Raw genomic sequence first — 24,616 nt, 5'->3', positions numbered from 1 at the left:
TGGTTCTGCTGGTTCTGGTTCTGTTCTTTCTCTTCCTCAGGTTCCGGCAGTCGATTTGACCGGGGTCCCGGCGGAGTATGCGGATATCGCTCAGGTGTTTAGTAAAGCCCGGGCCACCTCCCTTCCTCCTCACCGGCCATATGATTGCGCTATTGATCTCCTCCCCGGCACTTCTCCGCCTAAGGGTAGACTTTATTCTGTGTCGAGTCCTGAGAGAGAGGCTATGGACCAGTATATTAATGATGCCCTGCGTGCCGGTCTCATCCGTCCCTCCACCTCGCCCGCAGGGGCGGGGTTTTTTTTGTTGAGAAGAAAGACGGCTCCCTGCGTCCTTGTATTGATTATAGGGGATTGAATGACATTACTGTTAAGAATAGGTACCCCCTTCCTTTAATGTCTACTGCGTTTGAGCTTTTGCAGGGAGCGCAGGTCTTTACTAAACTAGATTTACGCAATGCCTATCATCTGGTACGTATAAGAGAGGGAGATGAGTGGAAGACAGCATTTAATACCCCTACTGGACACTTTGAGTACTGCGTTTTGCCTTTCGGGCTTTGTAACGCTCCCTCAGTCTTCCAAGCTCTGGTTAATGATGTGCTGAGAGACATGATCAACAAGTTTGTCTTTGTGTACATTGATGATATTCTCATCTTTTCCCCCTCTATGCAGGAACACACTCAGCATGTCCGCCGAGTCTTACGCCGGTTGTTAGAGAATAAGTTGTATGTAAAGGCGGAGAAGTGCGAATTCCATCGTAAGTCAGTTTCGTTCTTGGGTTTTGTTGTTGCCCCAGGTGAGATCCGTCCCGACCCAGCCAAGATCAAAGCGGTTGCCGAATGGCCAGTCCCCGAGTCCCGTAAGGATTTATTAAGATTTCTGGGTTTCGCCAATTTTTACCGGCGATTTATCAGAAATTACGGTCAGGTTGCTCAGCCTCTTACTGCTCTCACTTCCACTAAGGAGAGGTTTGTCTGGAATTCTAGTGCTCAGGAGGCCTTTGATAATTTAAAGTCCCGGTTTATCTCTGCTCCTGTTCTCTCTATTCCAGATCCGGCTGCTCAATTTATTGTGGAGGTGGATGCTTCGGATGTCGGGGTAGGCGCCGTTTTGTCTCAGCGGTCTGCTAAGGATGGCAAGGTGCATCCTTGTGCCTTTTTCTCCCATCGGTTAAACCCAGCAGAGCGAAATTATGACATAGGTAATCGGGAGCTGCTGGCGGTCAGACTAGCTTTGGGTGAGTGGCGTCACTGGTTGGAGGGGACCTCGGAGCCCTTCCTGGTCTGGACGGATCATAAGAATCTCGAATACATCCGTTCAGCCAGGAGGTTATCTTCTCGTCAGGCTCGTTGGGCACTCTTCTTTGACAGATTTAACTTCACCCTCTCGTACCGGCCCGGTTCTAAGAATACCAAGCCCGACGCTCTCTCTTGTTTGTTCGAAAGTCCCGGTTCTGATGGGGACGAAACCATCCTCCCTGAGGGGCGGGTGGTGGGTGCCCTGCGCTGGGGAATAGAACAACGGGTGAGACGGGCCGGCCGGGAGGGGGAAGTGCCAGAGGGGTGTCCAGCGGGTCGATTGTGGGTGCCGAATGCGCTTCGCTCCGAGGTCATCCGGTGGGGTCACGAGTCCAAGTTTGTTTGCCATCCGGGGGTTCGGAGAACGTTGGCTACCGTACGTCAGCGTTTCTGGTGGCCCTCTATGGGTCCCGATGTCAGACAGTTTGTGTTAGCCTGTCAGGTTTGTGCCCGTAATAAGGCCTCTCATCAAGCCCCTATTGGTCTGCTTAAACCGTTACCCATCCCCTCTCGTCCTTGGTCACATATCGCCATTGATTTTGTAACCAATTTGCCTAGTTCTAAGGGAAACACTGTTGTTTTGACCATTGTGGACCGCTTCTCCAAGGCGGTTCATTTTGTCCCTTTGCCCAAATTACCCACTGCCAAGGAAACTGCCCAGGTAATGATCGAACACGTCTTTCGCTTACATGGTCTGCCCACAGACGTGGTTTCAGATAGGGGTCCCCAGTTTATTTCTCGTTTCTGGCAGGAATTTTGTAGACAAATAGGCTCCACAGCTAGCTTGTCTTCAGGGTATCATCCTCAGACCAACGGGCAATGTGAACGGGCTAACCAAGATTTAGGTAGAGCTCTCCGCTGTCTGACATCGCAATATCCGAGCTCCTGGTGCCAACAGTTACCCTGGGTTGAATACGCCCATAATTCTCTCCCTGTTTCTTCCCTTAACATGTCCCCTTTTGAGGCGTCCATGGGGTTTCAGCCCCCTTTATTCCCGTCACAGGAACCTGATGCGGTGGTTCCGTCTGCACTAGCTTTTGTCCGTCGTTGCAAACGCACCTGGAGAAGGGCTAGATTTACATTACGTCAGGTTTCCAGAAGAACCAAAGCCGCGGCCGATCGTCACCGTAGAACCGCGCCCCGCTTTATCTGTGGGCAGAAAGTATGGCTTTCGTCCAAGGATTTACCTCTCCGTGAGCCTTCTCGCAAGCTGGCTCCACGATTCCTTGGGCCATACAGCATTGTTAAGGTCATTAATCCCGTGACGGTCAGGCTCAGATTGCCCCCAGCACTCGGTCGGGTTCACCCAGTTTTTCATGTGTCTAAACTGAAGCCTGTGTATTTTTCCCACCTTAATCCTGTTCCCTCTGCCCCCACCCCTCCCACCCCTCAGCTTATAGATGGTGCCCCTGTGTATTCAGTTAAGTCTTTACTGGATGTGCGTCGCCGGGGTAGGGGATTTCAATATCTTGTAGACTGGGAAGGATATGGTCCGGAGAAGAGAAGATTCTGGACCCTGGGCTGATAGAGGATCTCCGCCGGCGACGGGGTAAGCCTCCTCATGGACCGCCCGGTGGCGGTCGTGGGGGGGGAGTCCTGTTATGATTTCGGTCTTATTGGCTGCTTTGTCTTTGTTTCACTATGTGTTGTGTTTTTGTTTTGACAGCTCCACACGTGCGCGTCTTCCACCGGGTGATCTCATTACCTCTGACTTTTCTCACCTGCGACCCGCACCTGATTCTCATTATTGGCCAATCCGGTTTGATTTAAATTCCCCTCGTTCCCTTTGTTCTTGGCAAGTTCGTCTTTGTATGTTCATGCCCGCTAGCCTGGCTAGTTCTAGTCCTGTCGTGATGAGTTTCTGTGTGTAGTTTTGTCTGGATAGTTTACCGTGCTCTCTGCTGCCTTATCTCTTCAGATTCCCCGCCCCGCTGTCAGTCTCTCCCGAGTGGTGTGTCCCCGCCAAGCCTCTGTTGACACTCTGTCCGTGGATTCTCTGAGCGCCCGTCTACATCAAGCGCTGTCCAGCAGCAGTGCGCTCTGCGCGTAATCCTGCATAAGACTCGGACTCCTGCTGTGCGCTGTCCAGCACATTCTCTGCTGAAGACTCGGACCGCCTCTCTCTCTCTCTCGCTGTGCCCCGCCTGGAACTCTCTCTCGTTGTCCCACCAGGATTCTCTCTATGTGCCCTGTGAGGATTTCATCGAGTGTCTTTTGAAGTGGATGTCCTTCTGTGTTTCCCACTTAGAGTGTTTGCATTTTCTCACATACATTCACACATACATCACATGAAGACATTGACTGTTTATTATCTATACATACCCACTGATAACTGTGTTTCATTAAAACCCTCTGCTCTGGGATTCTTGAGTTGTGTCGTTCGTAACAGACACGAGATATTTTCAATGTAAATCTCTTTTCTTGGACTACAACAAAGACACGGATTGTAGGCAACAGTTTACTTCCTGGGCCGGTTGACATGGACCCACACATAACTCCACCCGTGTCTGACATACAGCCTGTAAGTAGTCTATGGCTGCGTACAAAACCGCCTACTTCCATAGTATATAGCAGAGGTTCTCAAAATTTTTCACCGTGCGCCCCTAACCCCCCTTGGGTAAGGTGCATCCCTTCGCGCCCCCCCCCCCCCAAAGAAAATGTATGACATATAACATTCCAAAACTTAATAATTTGAATTAAACAAAACATATTAAATTACACATAATTTATGATAAATTAGTGTATTTTATAAAATGTCTTAAAACTGGGGCACCATCTCGTGGCCCCCAGTTTGAGAACCACTGCTATATAGTAGGTGAAAAGCAGTACGTGAGGCGAGTAGTATGTCTGAATTCATATTTTCGAAAAACTGTAGGCGAAAACCACCCGGAGTTTGAACCTCAGCCAAGTAAGAAAAAGTAACTCATAAGTAACTTAAAAGTATTACTTTCCATGAAAAGTAACTAAGTAACGCAATTAGAGAAGTAACTTAATATTGTATTGCATTATTTTTAAAAGTAACTTTCCCCAACACTGGTCCCAGACCAATCTTTTACTGAACGTTCTGCTCAAGTTGATTGATCATTTTGGTCATCTGCATTATCTGAATCAGATTTGGCTCGTATCGATAAGGTAGTAAAGACAGAATTATGGAGCAACAATAATGTACAGTATGTGGAAAATAATGTGTTTTTTAACCATAAACCACGCAAACACACTGTATTATACCAAATACACAAAATAACATTGCTTTTAGCAATGCTCTTTAATTTAACTTCACAACAAATTGACACCCATAATCTGCTGCTGTTTAAATACATAGAAAGTAAAACAACATGTAAGAACATATCATCCATTATCTCTTACTATAGAGATGACGTCCTTCTCCTTTTCATACACAGCGGTCTCCTGTAGAGGAACAGAGACAGAAAGAAATTAGAACATTTACTAAAAGCATCCACCCACTGAGGAGTCGGTGTAACTCCACGTACATCCGGGTCGATTCAGCTCATTCAGTTTAATTAAAAACCTTGAATGATCCTGACACTACACATCGTTAACATTCAACAAACAAACCTCAGATTATTTAATCCAAACTGAAGTACAAGAGCCGAACAGGACCTAGAAAATCATACTATAAACTCTCTTCCTTCACACGCATACATATTCAGTAAGGTGGAAAGAATTAACCGGAACATGTAGATCATAAGCTGATTAAAAGATTAGTGCCAACAGACTCGGTTAAGGATGAGACAATATACTGGGTTTCATCCTGATTACAGATGAGTCAAATCTTATATAAACAATGTAGCGAAGATTCAGAGTTACAACTCATTCAGCCATGAAATTCAATTTTAATAACTAAAACAAATAATATCATGTTTAGCTTCAGATGCGTTTGTGTTAGCTAAATGAAATCGAAATGAAAGTTTGTCCAAGGCATACACGTACAGATTGAAATGTTTCTTATGATTTTTTTTTCAGAAGCACCATTTACTTCCATAGTATTCTTTTTTCCTACTATGGATGTCAATGGGGCTTTTGATATACAGATAAGTAAATTGTGTGAGAAATAAGGCTTTTTTAACACATGAAATATGAACACATGTTATATTGCGCACTGTATACACAATTAAAGCTTCAAAAACACAGGAAGAACGGGACCTTTAGAATGTGGAAAAATATAAATAAAGAAAGAGTAAGTCGTCTAAAACTTTTGACCGGTATAATGTATATTAATGCTGCATTAACATAACCTGAAATACAGCTGCAGGATTATGTGGTGTGTGTGTCACACTAATAGCTCACTTCTCATTACTTTCAACAGGTGTGTCACTTCCCCTTGTGACAGAGAGAAACATAAACCCCATTCACACAGCACTTTGGGCCCTGAAAATTTCCGCAAGATTGAGGCTTTTGTGTGTAGCAAACGCATCCCGTAAATGGTTTGGGATTGCTCCCGTAAAGAGAACCTAGTAACATTGCCATAACATACACGGAAAGCATTCTGCGTGAACAAGACGCAGAAACAATGCCGTAAGGGGCAGGCACAGATTCCGGAAAATCATTGGCAGTGTGAATGAACCAAAAATCAAACGATCCCGAATAAATTCCGGACGCATTTTCTGTGTATTTCCATAAGCGTCACGTGTCTTTACCGGATCTTTACGGTATGTGTGTGAATGCAGGCACAGATTCCGGAAAATCATTGGCAGTGTGAATGATCCAAAAATCAAACGATCCCGGATAAATTCCAGAGGCATTTTCCGTGTATTTTCCATAAGTGTCACGTGTCTTTACTGGATCTTTACGGTATGTGTGTGAATGCAGGCACAGATTCCGGAATATCATTGGCAGTGTGAATGAACCAAAAATCAGACGATCCCAGATAAATTCCGGACACATTTTCTGTGTATTTTCCAAAAGCGTCAGGTGTCTTTACTGGATCTTTACGGTATGTGTGTGAATGCAGGCACAGATTCCTGGAAAGTCATTGGCAGTGTGAATGAACCAAAAATCAAATGATCCCGAATAAATCCCGGATGCATTTTCCGTGTATTTTCCATAAGCGTCACCTGTCTTTACTGGATCTTTACGGTATATGTGTGAACGCAGGCACAGATTCTAGAAAATCATTGGCAGTGTGAGTGAACCAAAAATCAAACGATCCCGGATAAATTCCGGAAGCATTTTCCGTGTATTTTCCATAAGCACCACGTGTCTTTACTGGATCTTTAGGGTATGTGTGTGAATGCAGGCACAGATTCCGGAAAATCATTGGCAGTGTGAATGAACCAAAAATCAAACGATCCCGAATAAATTCCGGACGCATTTTCTGTGTATTTCCATAAGCATCACATGTCTTTACCGGATCTTTACGGTATGTGTGTGAATGCAGGCACAGATTCTGGAAAATCATTGGCAGTGTGAATGAACCAAAAATCAAACGATCCCGAATAAATTCCGGACGCATTTTCTGTGTATTTCCATAAGCATCACATGTCTTTACCGGATCTTTACGGTATGTGTGTGAATGCAGGCACAGATTCTGGAAAATCATTGGCAGTGTGAATGAACCAAAAATCAAACGATCCCGAATAAATTCCGGACGCTTTTTCTGTGTATTTCCATAAGCATCACATGTCTTTACCGGATCTTTACAGTATGTGTGTGAATGCAGGCACAGTTTCCCGGAAAATCATTGGCAGTGTGAATGAACCAAAAATCAGATGATCCCGGATAAATTCTGGACTCATTTTCTGTGTATTTTCCATAAGGGTCACATGTCTTTACCGGATCTTTATGGTATGTGTGTGAACTGTGAATGTAGGCACAGATTCCAGAAAATCATTGGCAGTGTGAATGAACCAAAAATCAGACAATCCCGGATAAATTCCGGACGCATTTTCTGTGTATTTCCATAAGCATCACATGTCTTTACCGGATCTTTACGGTATGTGTGTGAATGCAGGCACAGATTCCCGGAAAATCATTGGCAGTGTGAATGAACCAAAAATCAGATGATCCCGGATAAATTCCGGACTCATTTTCTGTGTATTTTCCATAAGGGTCACATGTCTTTACCGGATCTTTATGGTATGTGTGTGAACTGTGAATGTAGGCACAGATTCCGGAAAATCATTGGCAGTGTGAATGAACCAAAAATCAGACAATCCCGGATAAATTCCGGACGCATTTTCTGTGTATTTTCCATAAGGGTCACATGTCTTTACCGGATCTTTACGGTATGTGTGTGAATGCAGGCACAGATTCCTGGAAAATCATTGGCAGTGTGAATGAACCAAAAATCAGACAATCCCGGATAAATTCCGGACGCATTTTCTGTGTATTTTCCATAAGGGTCACATGTCTTTACCGGATCTTTACGGTATGTGTGTGAATGCAGGCACAGATTCCTGGAAAATCATTGGCAGTGTGAATGAACCAAAAATCAGACGATCCCGAATAAATTCCGGACGCATTTTCCGTGTATTTTCCTTAATCTCTGTGTGAAAAGGGCCATTCACAGCTATTTACAATCAGTTTGGCACATTTACATTTTGTGAAGTTTTATGTCTAGAGTTTTATGACGTTCTGATGTTTGTGCCACAATTTTGCCTGGCACCCACTACATTTACATTTTTGCATTTAGCATATGCTTAAATACAAAACGACTTACTGTGCAGTCATTACAAGGGATGATATATGTGTTTCCTGGGTTCAAACCCGTAACACAATGCTCTACCACCGAGCTACAGTACACAGGAACACTAAACGGCATTACATTGAAAGAGGACCTAAGTGATACCCAGCAACCCGAATAACATAGAGACCTATGCACTTTTACTTGGCCACATAGCAAACACCAAAACCACAAAGAATGCCTTAGCAATGTGCTAAAAACACTGAGAACAACTTATTCACTGCATAGCAACACCCTGACAACCAACACTTGGCATTGGGTTGGCTGTTTACTGTATAATTTTCAGACAAAGTTAAAATGTAGACAAAATGAATAAAACAATGAAATATGAGTTGGTGCTTAGCAGTGTCCGATTCTGATTTCAAAAGAAATGTTCTGCTTATTTGCGGTGATTGGAAATCCATATGATTTAATAAAAGGTATATAATATGAGTTGTTGTCATGGAAACAGATGTAAATGTAAACATGGATGGACCGACAGGCTGGAGAGGTCAAACAGGACTCAAAATCACATAGACGTAGACATTATTCATGTCCTTACATGCAGTTCGGAATTATATTTACACCTGTCAAACAAAAGTGTCAGACTGTATTTTTATAGGTTGTCATGACACAGTTGAAGCACAGGAAGCTGCTAAAAGATGATACTGCTTTAAATTTAATTTTAAAGATAAAAGCTATAAAAAGATGCCTAGACAGGCATTACGTAAAGCAAAGGCTTGACTGAAGAAAGAAAGAAAGTACAGATGTGAGATCTTTGTGATACACCTGATGATTATTTTCTTTTCAGTCCTGCTCTGTTAGCTCTATTGAGGTGGAAGAATTCACACAAAAGAGCTTCATTCAGCTCAAAACATTTTACCTTGTTATCCTCGAGTCCTCAACAAAGCTCCTCATTTCTCGCTGATAATGATCATTACCTCTGTTTTCAACACTACAGAGAAAGAAAAAGAGTCTTTCCCTTTGACAAAATACTTTTATGTTCTGTATCTTGTCCTCTGTGTTATTTCATGTCCTTTCCCTCTCCTCTTCCAGGACTAAAAGACCATTATTGAAGTGATATTTAACTATTAAACTTCACATAAGTATTGCAAAAGCATTTGCTGTTTAGTACAGTAAATAGCTGCGAAACAAAAACAACGTTTAAAGAGCCCCTATGGTCCGATTCACAATTTTAAATTTCCTTTGGTGTGTAAGTGTGTATCATGTTAACAATATGCAAAAGGTACATAACCCAAAGTAAACGATAACATTATCGTTTCCAACGTAAATCTCTTTTCTTGGAATACAACAAACACACGGATTGTAGGCAACAGTTTACTTCCTGTGATTGGTGATGTAGTCAAGACTGACATTATCATAATTCCTCTCGCTTCGGACTCAGCCTGTAAGTTAACTCCTGTTAGCATTGCGACCGAATCTTTCAAAAATGGTAAGGAGCGTTAGCACAGCGCTTTTCAAATCGATGAGTTTTGTACAAAATCAGTGCGTTTCAGGAAAAGAGTGAAATCTGGAGCTACAAAAATTTACGGTATGTGGAAAATAATGTGTTTTTTTTTAACCATAAACCATGTGAACCGTTGTATTATACAAAAAACACAAAATAACGTTGTTTAGCAATGAAATGGGTGCTCTTTAACTCCCAGGGGTCTAAAATCGCAGGCCGTGTTTTCTCATCAAAGCTCCATCATTCATTTAATCATAAAATTGTGTGTTAGACATTAATTAAAGTGGTAAAGGGTCTACTTTTATTTGGGTACATTCATAATTACAACAAATGTTTGTGTTTTTGTCAAATAAAGAAAATCAACAGGGTGCTCTTACAGACGTCTCTGTCTCCGCCAACTGTCTCTCAAAACACGTTACAAAAATCAATTGATACCCTGGGAATACTTGTGACATAAACATGATACATACATTGTTCAAATTGAGGGGGCTGGGGTGGACCCGGACCTCCTGAAATAAATGTAAACTCTCAAGTGCGCCTCACGCTGTTTTCTGGAGGAACTGACACCGAGTCAATGTCTCTGGGTGATGATTATTTTCACCTCGTTGACGGAAAGAACCTTTAGTTATTATCTTAAGTAATCTTTAGGGTTAGAGTAACTATTATTTCACAATAATTTGAGGGGTAAAAATGGTTGGGGTTTCTTTGATTAAAACGTTGATTCAGGACCAACAACTTTTAAACAAACTAATTACATTTGAAAACAAATATTGCCTGTTTATGTAATATGTATGAAAGTAAAGGGAGTTTCTCCTGTCTAACCTCATTATCTCTAATGAGATCCCGCCTACAATCAGAACCAACTATTCATTTGGAAATAGGCGACCAATCCAAAAGTGTGAATCACATTAATACTAACACTCCCTTGAATACAGCCTCTACACAACAAAAAGTGTCTTACAAAAGTTAAATCAATATACGGTTTCATGTGAAAAAATGTTTTTTTAGGGCTGTCAAACGCAAATTAATTTTACCGCCACTAATTTTATTAACGACGATGAATGCAACGCGCAATATCTGTTGGAGGTTTTCATAGAAATAATCATGCATTGTTTTACATGCTTTGTTCTATGTTTTAATAGAGAATGTCAAAATATGGCAAACAGAAATGGAGAAAGAAAATGAAAAATTCATATACAAAACAATGACTTGATGGCTCTGTTATAAACAGGCTGGTGTAAACATAAATTTGCATAAAACATCTATATATGTATATATGATTAGAGTATTAAAAACCTGAAATGTGTTAAATTAGGATACATTTTGAAAAAAAGTGAGATTAATTTGCGATTAATCACGAGTTAACTCATGAAATCGTCTCGGTTACGTATGTAACCCTCGTTCCCTGAAGGAAGGGAACGGAGACGTCACGTCGTGACCGACGAATTGGGAACCGCTCCGCGGGTGACCTATCTACTTCGAGAAACTATAAAAACGCCAATGAACTTGGCATGCAGGTATTTGCATAATGCCGGCGCCGCCCCGCCAGGTGCGTATATAAGCCGCAGGTGCACAATACCAAATTAGCTATATTATTGCTGAGAAGCCGAGCAACAGTGCCCGGCCTGAAAAACAGCAATGGAACAGCAAACTGTGGCGACGGGACGTGACGTCTCCGTTCCCTTCCTTCAGGGAACGAGGGTTACATACGTAACCGAGACGTTCCCTTTCAGTCGGTCACTACGACGTCACGTCGTGACCGACGAATTGGGAATCCCTACCAAAACGCCACTGCAGCTGAACCCTTCCAGTGTCTGTAAAAGCCCTCCGCCCTCCACATAGGGGGCGGAACCTAAGGCGAAATGCAGAAGGCCGGTCACTACCTGTTCCTTAACCCACGATAGTGAAGCAGCGAACTGGGGAAGCGTCTAAACTGAGCGGAGCTAGAACACTGCGGAAGCCATCCCCTAAGAAGGTTGAATGGATGACATAAAAATATGAAACAACCGATAGGTTGCTCATAAAAAGTCTCTGAACAAAACATAGTATGCAGAGAGATGCAGAGCAGGCTCTGCTAAGGAAAACGTGGAGGATTAGTACCCCACGGAGTATACACACAAATGAACCCCACGTAGGGGACAAATGTGGACGCCTAGCCTACACAGGTTTACAGAGAATACATCAGTGATAGGTTGACAGCGGATGCTCCGCAACACCAGCTATCAGGGCGGTGGAGGAGAGGCAAAAACAGTTTTTTTGACGTTTTTGCCCCGATGGCCTTCCATATTGGTGCAGATGTGCAGCACCAAAATAGAGGCTCCAAGCCGACACACGAGCCGACCCTCGGCACTCTTAACTAGTTAGTAGAAAGAACCCGAGTGGAAACCGGTTCGACACGAACACTATAGAATCTTGTGAACGTATTAGGTGTCGCCCAGCCTGCAGCTCTACAAATATCTGTTAGCGAGGAACCGCGAGCCAGTGCCCAAGATGATGCCACACTGCGTGTAGAGTGAGCACGTAAATTAAATGGACAAGGCACATTCTGCTTTTGATATGCAAGGGCTATAGTATCCACAATCCAATGGGACATCCTCTGCTTGGTGACAGCTTTTCCTTTCTGCTGACCACCGTAACAAACAAAGAGCTGATCTGAGGTCCTAAAACTTTGCGTCCTGTCTATATACACACGTAGTGCACGAACAGGGCATAACAAAGCCGTGGCTGGGTCTGCCTCCTCCAAAGGCAGCGCTTGGAGGTTCACCACTTGATCTCTGAAAGGAGTGGTGGGAACTTTGGGCACAAAGCCGGGCCGGGGTCTCAGTGTTACGCTGGATGCAGCCGGCCCGAACTGAAGGCACGATTCATCGACCGAAAATGCATGAATATCCCCTATCCTCTTAACAGAAGCCAAAGCAAGGAGAGTTAATGTTTTCATAGTAAGAAATTTAACACTCACACTATGCAGAGGCTCAAATGGGGCTTCCTGGAGTGATTTCAGCACCAAGGACAGGTCCCATGGAGGAATAGAGGGAGGACGCGAAGGATTCAGTCTTCGAGCGCCTCTAAGAAATCTAATGACCAGGTCGTGCTGACCCACTGTCCTACCGTTTACGGGTGAATGGTGAGCTGATATCGCAGCTATATCGACCTTAATAGTGGATGGTGACAGCCTATTCTCCAAACGGCGCTGGAGATATAAACGGACGAGCGCAAGATATACAGCCCACATTTCTCGGCAATTTATGTGCCAATGCAGCTGGGGTGCCGTCCAGACCCCCGAAGCCGCAAGCCCATCGTACGTGGCCCCCCACCCCGTGTCCGAAGCATCTGTGCATACTATTGCATGCCTGGAGACCTGTCTCAGAGGCACACCGGCTCGGAGAAACGCACGGTCTGACCACGGAGTGAAAGTGCGACGACACGCAGGTGTAATGATAACACGGTGAATGCCGCGCAGCCACGCTCTCCTCGGGACTCGATCGTGAAGCCAATGCTGAAGCGGTCGCATATGAAGCAGTCCGAGCGGAGTTACAGCTGCGGCTGCTGCCATATGCCCCCGGAGCTTCTGAAATTGTTTCAGCGGGACCGCGCTCTTGCTCTTGAATGTATTCAGGCAAGTCAGAATCGACTGTACACGCGCTTCTGTTAGACGAGCTGTCAAATTGATCGAGTCCAGTTCCATCCCGAGAAAAGAGATTCTCTGCACGGGGCAAAGCTTGCTCTTTTCCCAGTTGACCCGAAGACCCAAACGAGCGAGGTGTTTTAGAGTTAAATCTCTGTGATCGCACAGCGTCTGACGTGTTTGAGCTATTATGAGCCAATCGTCTAAATACGCGAGAATGCGCACACCTTTCTCTCTCAGGGGTTTTAAAGCCCCCTCCACTACTTTGGTGAATACACGGGGAGACAGAGAGAGCCCGAATGGGAGGACTTTGTACTGGTATGCTCGCCCCTCGAACGCAAAGCGGAGAAACGGCCTGTGCCGGGGGAGAATCGATACGTGGAAGTACGCGTCCTTCAGGTCGATGGATGCGAACCAATCGTTTGGACGAATGCATGGAAATATGCGCTTGGGCGTCAGCATCTTGAACGGCATTCTGTGAAGTGCACGGTTCAGCGAACGCAGGTCCAGGATCGGTCGCAAGCCGCCGCTTTTCTTGGGTACAATAAAGTAAGGGCTGTAAAACCCCGACCTCATCTCGGCTGGAGGGACCGGCTCGATCGCGTCCTTCGCCAGTAGGACAGCGATCTCCGCACGGAGGACGTGCGCATCGGCAGCTCTCACCGCAGTGAAACGAACGCCGGAGAATTTGGGGGGACGCCGGGCAAATTGGATCGCGTAGCCGAGACGAATCGTGCGTAAAAGCCAACGCGACGGGCTGGGAAGCTGTTCCCACGCCCCCAGACACCGTGCGAGAGGGACTAAAGGCACGATCGGTGTACCCGCGGCGGGCGCAACGGAGGTGATCGCCGGTGTGTGCGTATTGGCCGCACCGACAGCAGTGTTGTGCATGATAACACTCACCTGAGTCCGCTGCTGGGTGGGTGAGTAAGGGAGGCTCTGCTGAAGACACCTCACGCCACTCGATGCACCCTCTGGCGAAGGGGGAGGAAGACGATGGGTTATGAGCCCGTGATTGTCTTCTTTCCCCTGAGAAGTCAGAGAGCGCGATGGGGTTATGAGCCCGTGCGTTGCTCTCGTACTCCTCTGATGAGTCGGAGAACGAGGGGGGGTTATGAGCCCGCTCGTGTCTCCGGCGCTCATCTGAAGACCTAGAGATGGAAGTGGAATTCGCTCTTTTTGTGGAATTGTGGGTGCCGACTGAAAAGTCGGCGGAACAGAAAATTGAAACAAAGGATTCCCCAACCGGCCCTCCTCCGGTGGGGGGAGTGGTGCTTTCACCATCTCCCGAAGAGCGATCCCCTCCATCTCTAGGTCGCCCGTCTCAGGGCCGCTTCGATTTTCTTTTTCCACCCTTTGAAGCGGGCTGAGCGGGCGGGGCGGGCTGCTGACGACCGGTTCCTCGCTTCTTAGAAGAGCCCCGGGGAGGAACGGAGGCGGCCGCCGCAGGACGCCCTCGGCGAGGAGCAGGCTGAGGTGCCGACGTGGACGGGGCAGGCGCAGGACGCTTCCGACGTGGCATGATCTGAGCGATGGCCTCAGTCTGCTTCTTGGCCGCGGAGAATTGCTGGGCAAACTCCTCGACCGTCTCGCCGAACAGGCCGGTCTGGGAAACCGGAGCATTCAGGAGCCGGGTCTTATCAGCATCCTTCATGTCCGCCAGACACAGCCAGAGATGGCGTTCCTGGACTACCAGGGTAGACATCGCACGCCCGACGGCGCGTGCGGTGACCTTGGTCGCACGGAGCGCCAGATCCGTAGCCGCACGCAGTTCAGAGAACTCCGCCGAGTCGTGACCTCCCGCGTGCAGGTCCCTCAGAGCCTTAGCCTGGTGGACCTGCAGCAATGCCATGGCATGCAGGGCAGAGGCTGCCTCCCCACAAGCCTTGTAAGCAGCACCGGACAGCGCCGAAGACTGCTTACAGGCCCGTGAGGGGAGAGTAGGCTGGTCCCGCCAGGAGGAAGCGACACCGGCCGGACACAACTGCATCGCGACCGGCCGCTCCACTGACGGGATACCAGTGTACCCCTTGGCATCTCCACCCTCGAGAGAGGTGAGGGGTGAAGGCTGAAACGGTCGGTTCCGGGCGGAAAACGGGGTTTTCCACGACCGCGTCAGCTCTTCATGCACCTCGGGGAAGAAAGGCACCGGGGGCGAGGACTGAGAAGCCCTGGCACCCCCGAAGAACCAATCATCGAGGCGGGACGGTTCAGGTGGGGGAGGTTTAGTCCACTCCAAGCCGACCGCCTCCGCCGCCCGGGCGAGCATGGCTGCCATCTCGGGGTCGAACGCAGAAGCCGCAACCTGGCCCGAAGGCGGGAGCGGATCCGGATCGACGTCCGAGGCTGACAACCCCCCTTCCGATGTTACGGTGGACATCGCGTCGGGTGGAGGCTCGACAGAGCGCGAGGACACCGTAGAACACGGGCCGCTCGTCTCCATCGGGACCTCCGCTGGCAACGGATCAGGGCGCTGGGAGCTGCTGGACGAACCAGCAGACCGACCCAGCACCGTTATACGGAGATCATCCTTCGCAAGTCTGGTAGCTGCGATCTTAGCAGCACCAGACTTGGAAGGCGGGCGCCGTTCCCGGAGAAACGACACCCGTCTCCGCAAATCCGCCATAGTCATGCCCTCACAGATGGAGCATGAACTATCACGCAACGCTGCCTCTGCGTGCTGGAGCCCCAGACACGAAAGACAACGCTGGTGGCCATCCCGGGGGGCGATGAACACACCGCATCCAGAAACCGAACACGGACGGAAATCCATCTTTAAAAAGACGACCCCGACCGTGACACGAATGAGTGGCTGTCTTTAAAAAGACACAAAGCTCAAACGTGCTGCTCTTTTAGGGAAATCACTCTTTTGTGCGAGCTGGTGAAACACACAGGGAGAGGCAACGCACTCACTCGAACTCAAGTCCTAAATTAAAGAGACAGAGAGAGAGAGAGAAAGGGTGGAGAAAAAACACTGCGAGCCTCCGCTGAGGTGTCTTTGCCCAACCAACTTCAGCAAGCTGAGATCTTATTTTCTTCCCTTCCAGAACAGGATCTACGAAGATCAGATAGAAAGCTTCTCGAGAGCAGATATCTGCCGGCTTCGAAGCAATAAAAGCTAATTTGGTATTGTGCACCTGCGGCTTATATACGCACCTGGCGGGGCGGCGCCGGCATTATGCAAATACCTGCATGCCAAGTTCATTGGCGTTTTTATAGTTTCTCGAAGTAGATAGGTCACCCGCGGAGCGGTTCCCAATTCGTCGGTCACGACGTGACGTCGTAGTGACCGACTGAAAGGGAACATGCGATTAATCTAGATTAAATATTTTAATCTATTGACAGCCCTAGTTTTTTTTTTACATCTTTTTGTATCAAATTCTCAACTCTACAAGATACAGTATTTTTTAGTTTGTGAACAAATGTTTAGTGTGTGTCCTTATTTCACCAACTTTTAAAATATATATATTTTTACTAACCATGCATAAACATCATTTACTTAAAAGTACAAATATCTACATACATGTTACTCAGATATAATTGTAGCACAGTTTGTGCTGAATAGTGTTATGTGATATTACCCACTAATGTGTTTTAAGCAACTGAAGAAAGACCAAATTTAAGAGCATGCCATAACCTCTGCCAGTGTCCCAAAATGATCCGACCCCAATGGGTTAAAACAAAAACAATAAAAAATTCAAAACAAATGCTGACAAGCTGTCATTGGGGGAGTACCCTTTATAAAGGCCCTAATATGTAGCATTATGTACAGATGGGTATACATTTGGTAACAGTGCATGTACCTTTGAGGTACAAATATAATCTCTTTAGGTGCAAATGTGTACTTTTTGAAAGGGTTCCTCCCCAGTGACAGCTTGGGACCATCTTATGATAAACAGAGACACACAACAAAATCAAATGCTCTGTTGGTGGGTCAAGGGACCTTTAGCAGAAATGAAGATACTAAAATAGAATCTGTAACTATGTGGATCCATTTACACCTCTCATTACATTCGGAGAAACAACACGCATATGCGCACATACTGTATAATTCTACATATGCATTTAAGATATATATAATACACACATCATTTAAAAAGCAGACACATTTAGTTTGGATTGCCACAGCAAAGAAACAGTTCATTACACTAGCATGTAGGGATGCACCGATAGGATTTTTTTGGGCCGATACCGATTTAAACAGACAACTTCTGGCCGATACCGATGCCGATACCGATATTAAATACTTGTATACAATACTATACAGTTGGTCTATTTGCTAGTTTATTTCTGCATCAAATTATTTTTTACTGAACATGGATTTGATCTAATTAACATTCAACTGACCAACATAATAAGAGAGACACAAATTAAGCTTAAACAAATATAATAAGACAGCATGACAACCTTCAAAGGTGGTTTTTGCTATTCAGCATTTATTTTATTAACAACATTAACTCGTTTTTTACATATAATGGATTTCTTTATGCAGTTAATTAATAGGCCGATACCGATTGTTTTTCTCGTGCTATTGCCGATATGCCGATGGTTTCAAATTCATCAAAAATCGGCCGATAAATATCAGCGGCCGATACATCGGTGCATCACTACTAGCATGTAAATAACTTTGAATTTCCATGCAAAAATATTGAAATCGTGTTTAAATCTTGTTTTTGCTGTGGGATTCCTATTAACTGGCCTGTGAACAAACTGAACTCTGAGGTTTTTCTGCTTCTCCTGCTTTGGTTTGGGCAAGGAGAAGATTTTTTTAAAATATTATCACACATTATTTCTGAATTAAATTAAACGTTTGAGATGTTAGTTTCCCATAATACACAAAGGCAACAGTGTTAAATTATGAGGTGTATAAGCAAATTCAAAAATAATATGTGGAGATAAACGTGTATTCATGGTAAAGATAAAAAAGAGCTCACACAGTACCTCTGTCTGATCGCCGTGACCTTTTCCTCTAAATAAGGGCTACGTTATTTCTGTACGGTGTGTGTCATATTTTGCTGCCACTATCTTCGTGCCTCTCTCTCTCTCTCTCTCTCTCTCTCTCTCTCTCTCTCTCTCTCTCTCTCTCTCTCTCTCTCTCTCTCTCTCTCTCTCTCTCTCTCTACTTTTTTATTTCATTACACTCTCTCTCTGTCTCTCACAGGTAGCTTTATGCACATGTTTTGCATTAGCAAAGCATTACAGACACCCACAAGAGATATAGCATAAAATAACACCATTTAAATATAAACTAATTATTGTTTCATTATCTACACAAATGACTCCTAATTCTTTCCAACCTTGTGGTGTAGTGTTACTGACACAGACAAACACACACTCAAAACATGCACTGACACAACCTTATCTTTATGAAGATGATCCTCTGTATCTGTAATAACCCTGGGGACATCCAATTTTTGTTTATGTGCTCACTAAAACACAGTAGTAAGCAATGCACAGTCATTCATTTATTACACACACTACTTTATCAACACAAAGGTCTGCATGACATGTTAACCTTTGGCTTCAGATGATAATGGTGTCCTATGAAATTCAGGTGCCCCCATCTCTGAACACCTGTTGAAACGCACACATTTAGTCGCTCAATGCTTCTTCAAATGTCAACAGCTTATTAAGTAAGCATAATGCACAGTCTATTCCCAGCAACCTTTGCATTGTCTTGTGTTAAGACTGAACTTTTACTGTAATGAATAACAGAAAGTGGAATGGCATCCTTAGATGTGACCTTGCCCTGATCGGAGAGCTTACAGGCTGATCATACGACAGTACATAATCACTAATGTGTGAGATTCTAGTGAAGAGCATCAAGTCCCTTTAGAAAAGTCACGTCACTAGGCGGCCATGTTTGCAACACCTCCGGGCAGTTATTTAAGTCTTGCAAGACTAAAGTCCTATCTGCTCGAATGGGGAAAGACGAATCTGAAATCATCTACTAAAATCACAATTAAACAAAATTTTTCTGACCAACAATTGAACCTGACATCAACTGTACAACAAATTTAGTTTCTTAAGCTCAATTTGTGCTTAAAACACCTTTTCAAGGTAGTTTAAAATGCGTCATGTGACTCTGTACAGTGCCCCACCCCCAGAGAATCATCACAGTCTTTATCAATTATATGGTTATTTTAACTGAAAGGTGGGACTTCCGTCGCCAAAGCAACTATATTGAGCATTGCATTGTCCCATATCCACAGGCCCTGTCCCTAATGGCACACCTTATGTGGACTTTCGGTCTTGTGGCCTTAAATTGTGCGTTCTCGCCTAGTCTACGAGTCCGTAGGGTGTCCCATCTGACATTTTTACGCTTCGAAGTGTGCTCATCAGCGCCCCCCTTGCACCCTTGATGCAGGCTGTGTCCCAAATGGCGCACTTCATGTGGACTTTCGGTCTTGTGGCCTTAAATGGCATATACTCGCTTAGTCTACGAGTCCGTAGGGTGTCCCATCTGTCATTTTTACGTTTTAAAGTGTGCTCATCAGCACCCCCATGCACCCTGCACCCTTGATGCAGGCCCTGTCCCAAATGGTGCACTTCATGTGGCCTTACGGTCTTGTGGCCTTAAATTGTGTGTGCTCGCTTAGTCTACGAGTCCATAAGGTGTCCCATCTGTCATTTTTACGTTCTGAAGTGTGCTGATCAGCGCCCCCATGCACCCTCGATGCGGGCCCTGTCCCAAATGGCGCACTTCATGTGGGCCTTAAGTTGCGTGTGCTTGCTTAGTCTACAAGTCCGTAGGATGTCCCATCTGTCATTTTTACGTTCTCAAGTGTGCTCATCAGCGCCCCCGTGCACCCTGCACCCTTGATGCGGGCTCTGTCCCAAATGGCGCACTTCATGTGGACTTTCGGTCTTGTGGCCTTAAATTGCATGTGCTTGCTTAGTCTACGAGTCCGTAGGGTGTCCCATCTGTCATTTTTACTTTCTGAAGTGTGCTGATCAGCGCCCCCCATGCACCCTCGATGTGGGCCCTGTCCCAAATGGCGCACTTCATGTGGGCCTTAAATTGCGTGTGCTCGCTTAGTCTACCAGTCCGTAGGGTATCCCATCTGTCATTTTTACGCTCTGAAGTGTGCTCATCAGCGTCCCCATTAGAGCCCGACGATAAATGATTTTGAAAGCCGATACCGATACAAATGTTTGTTGGTTTTAAAATCCGATATATCGGCCGATATTTTTTATTATTATTTCAGAAACGCGCAACAAAACATTAACAGATTTCCCTAACATTAGTTATTTGTAGTTATTTTAACTAAAATAATATGATAATGCATTTTAAAAAGAAACTTGTGTCTTTTATTGTCACAACAGAACAGAGGAACATCAAAATATATTAAAGCTCTGATACATAAAAGGTATAAAAATACAAACTTAAGATATGAAACGTAAAGGCCTTTGAACAAAAACACAAAAACAACAACAACCAAATCAAAGTTACCAGTTTTAAAAGACTTGGTTCATAAATATAACTTTGAATAGGACTGGAGACAAATTCTGTTAAGTTCTGATAAATAACAACAACAGCAAAATATAAGTTGCTGATCACTTGACTCAGGCAGTGGCTAGACGCCTAAATCTGGACCCCACCAGCAGCTACTGGTTCAGAGCGCTCTGTCAAAAACACCAACATTAAGGAAATCTAATGAAGGCTGTTTCGTCCGGGGTTTTTTTTAAATATTAATTTATCGGCCATTATGACTGCCGATACCGATAGTTTGGAAAATGCCTAATATCGGCCTGTCGATATATCGGTCGGGCTCTACCTCTAGCATGCTTAGCAGATTTCCAACATGACCAAGTCAAATTCATAAACCGAAAACTAATTTGCAACGAAAACCCTCATTTTTAAATATGACTTTTCGCACATCCCTACTGCAATGCTCATATGATTTCAAATGCACTTAAAAAGCAATTATTGCAAGTAACCGCTGACCATTATATCAAAATATGTGAAAATGAATCATGTTTTCGATCCTCAAAACAGTTTAAATTGCTTTGCTGAGACATTCAAGGCTCAGAAGTATCATTAACCCTACTGCCACAGGGGAAAACATGACTGTGAGTTTGTACATTAACTCCTCTTTTATTGCTGAAGTTAAAGAGTCGCTTACTTTTGCAAAGGAAAGCGTTTACACACCTAATACACACAGAATGTTGTTTGTAGTGTAAACAGGAGGTACAACAATGCATTTTAATTGGGAAAGATGCCATCAGCTCTAAAAGAATGAACTTACAGACAAAACAGGAGGATGAATGACTCCCTGTGTGTGTGTGTGTGTGTGTGTGTGTGTGTGTGTGTGTGTGTGTGTGTGTGTGTGTGTGTGTGTGTGTGTGTGTGTGTGTGTGTGTGTGTGTGCGTGCGTGCGTGCGTGTGTGTGTTTGTGCGCGCGCATGTGCATGCATGCATGCATGCGTGCGTGCATGTGTAGTGTGTGTGTATGTATGTATTGGACAAGTGTCAAAAATGAGCTGATAGTATCAAATGACAACATTTTTAGTGCACATTGCGTATTGTTTCAACACACACACACACACACATACACACACAGATACACACACACAGTTAGCTCTGACTCATGAACACACTTTCCTTCCTCTCTTGCAATGATGTTTCTCTTAAAGTGGAACTGAGTCACATCATCAACAATTCAGATTCCCATGTAAAACATATAAAACACATGTCCAAAACTATTTTGAAGAGACACGCCTGTGCAAAATATATTTTTCGCTCATTTTGTTCTGAATGCAACTACACTAAAGTTGTTGAAACTTTTCAAATAAACACAAAATCTTTTGTGTTTATAACAAAGTGGGAGACATTGCTTACAGATGCAACAAACATACAAAATGCTTGCAATTCATGCTCTCTAAATTCCAAAGACATAAAGTGAGTTATATAAGTGAGTGTATTTGTGGTGTCATGAAAGGCCACACTTGTCGTGGATGAGCTTAAAGGAAAAGTGTGTTATGAAAGAGAGAAAATGAGTGAAACAAAGTTAAAAGTCGCATAGGTGAACAATAAATTCCTACTGTTTTGGGTCCAGATGATCGATGTTATATTGGTGAAGTGAATCTCATGTGACCTTCTCTCCTGTATGATCACCACAGGTGAATAACACTCGACCAAATGTCTTTCACTTCTCATATTCTGACTTTAAATGCCCCTCCTCTTTTGCTCTCTCTCTCTCTCTCTCTCTCTCTCTCTCTCTCTCTCTCTCTCTCTCTCTCTCTCTCTCTCTCTCTCTCTCTCTCTTCTGTGTGTGTGTGTGTGTTTGTCTGTCTCTCGCTCTGAATGTCTCAGCTCCCCTGACTTTGCTGAGTCAAGTGAACTCATATGAACGTAATGGAAAACATGCACTGGTCTGTATTTTGTTTGTGTTAATAAGGTGTAAATAAAACAAAACAATTAGTCAAACATTCATCCAACTAATTGTTTAGCCTAGCGAGTACACAAATAGTATGATATACTGTACAGTAAACATGCTCACCTTATGGACGGTGGTGTCCAGATCTTTACAGAGAGTGATGAGTTTCTCACTTGCCGTGTATCCAGTTTGCTGTGAAAACTGGTATCTGTTAAATACAAACACAATGTGGCTGAAAAGAGATCCAAGTAATTTATTACTTTGTAACTTATTTACAACAGACTCCCAAATAGGGTTGCAAAGCAGAAAGTTTCAAGTAAATTTCAGGAAACTTTCCATGAGAACTTTATCTGGCAATTTTGGAAATAATCCAAATTGGAAACCTAACAGGAAACTATGGGAATTATTTGGAAATACTGCAATTTTGTCAAATTCCCAGTAGGGCTGTCACTTTTGAGAAAAATCTAATTCGAACGGATTTCGAATATCATGCAATGTATCCGAATATATTCGAATATCTAGGCGCCGCCCCCCACGCGCATCAAAAACCCACCGTAATGGAGATTCAATCACAAAATTATTAACAGTGACAGTCATACACAGGGTTGTCTGGATTACTTTTTACTTAATGTTTGAAACAGCAGGTTATCAACTTATGAATAACAAACTTATATATATAAAAAAAAATGATTCAGAACAGTTACAAACAATAACGTGACAACTTAAATATCAGCAGGAGTATATAGACAGACGCAAACGGAATTCGCGCCCGCAGATTTCGGCAGAAAACTCCGCGGAATTTCGCGGATTTAATGCCCATCATTGACAAGCACACATATCCCGCGCTTGAGCGTGTTTGTGACCAGAACTGTCATTGACAACAAGCACACTTATACAAAGCCTATCCCCCGCGTTTTTGAGCCGTCAATCACAAGTACATTAACCCTGCGCGTGCTGTTTGCTTGCCCGTTTTCAATGATAGAGAGCACAAACCCTTTGATACTTGAGATGAAATTAAACTTATAGATGAGTTAATCAGATCTCACTTGACTCTGTCGTCTATGTGACGCGCGACAGTCAGCACATGATCATTTAAAATCCGTTTACAAGACAAATGCTGTTGTTTAATATAAAGCATTACATTGCGTTGATGAAATTGTCTTCATACATGCTAATTTCATAATGCGAACATATTAACACAAGCTTTTTATTCTGCTATAATATTTAACACTATAAACAATATGTCATTTTATATACAAACTATAATTCTATCTTGACATGCACATGAGGTTCATTTTAGTCCCATTTGATTCCCTCTCTTGCGCACAGTTGCAGTCGTCGGTCTCACTCTCAGCCTCCTTCCTATTACAAGGTGTTACTGTAAAAAATGCGCTACACATGGCATTTAAAAAACCGGATGGTTTATTTATAGTTCGAATACGGATATTTCACGTCATGTTCGAATGCATATTCGAATATCGAATAAAAAGTGACAGCCCTAATTCTCAGTTTATTTCCGTTAGGGATGCATATCGATATAGCAGAATTAAAGTTTTTGTTTACACCATATATGTGTGTGTGAACTGTGTATAATAACTTGCATGTGTGTATTTAAGAAATGTTTACGTGTGTGTGTATATATACATATATATTTATGTATAATTATATTATATATATAAATGAAAAGTTTCGTTGCAAAACCAGATAACTCAGTTTTTAAAATTTTTCAGAACCTAATATCAATTCATCTGCAGTAGGTTTGTTTAAACCTTCATAACTTAAAAAATACAGCTAAGTAGAACCATAAACGAAAAAAAATAACATAATAATAAACATGTTTTGACAAAAATGTTAAAAACTGAGTTATCTCGTTTTGCAACAAAACTCTTCAAATATAAAAATACTTAATATATAATTTTTTTTCTTAAAATGATACATGGATGTGTGCATATTTATATATAAATAATTATTATACACAGTTCACCCACATATATGATGTAAAAAAAAACTTTTATTCTGCTATAGATTAATTGCGATTAATCGTTATGCATCCCTAATTCCCGTTAATTCCCATGGAAAGTTTCCAACCTTAAAGGAACAATATGTAAGAAATGTATATCAATTAATCATAAAATGTCCCTGATATGTCACTAGACATTAAGAAAT

At 43.8% G+C, this 24,616-nt stretch overlaps 1 protein-coding gene across 3 annotated transcripts in view; it reads right to left on the bottom strand.

The window, feature by feature from the left end:
- Positions 1 to 24,616, bottom strand: part of cnksr1 (connector enhancer of kinase suppressor of Ras 1) — a 62,907-nt gene that overhangs the window by 27,589 nt on the left and 10,702 nt on the right. For all 3 annotated transcript variants that reach the window (XM_065288244.2, XM_065288245.2, XM_065288246.2), the window contains exons 4-5: positions 22,574 to 22,658; positions 4,662 to 4,703 (exon numbers count right to left, since the gene is read on the bottom strand). In XM_065288244.2, the coding sequence (XP_065144316.2) occupies positions 4,662 to 4,703; positions 22,574 to 22,658 (127 nt within the window). The remainder of the gene's footprint in view (positions 1 to 4,661; positions 4,704 to 22,573; positions 22,659 to 24,616) is intronic.

Source organism: Paramisgurnus dabryanus, chromosome 17 (assembly GCF_030506205.2).
Source record: "Paramisgurnus dabryanus chromosome 17, PD_genome_1.1, whole genome shotgun sequence".
In the NCBI taxonomy this organism is placed as follows: domain Eukaryota; kingdom Metazoa; phylum Chordata; class Actinopteri; order Cypriniformes; family Cobitidae; genus Paramisgurnus; species Paramisgurnus dabryanus.
This window is presented reverse-complemented; position numbering and strand designations above follow the sequence as displayed.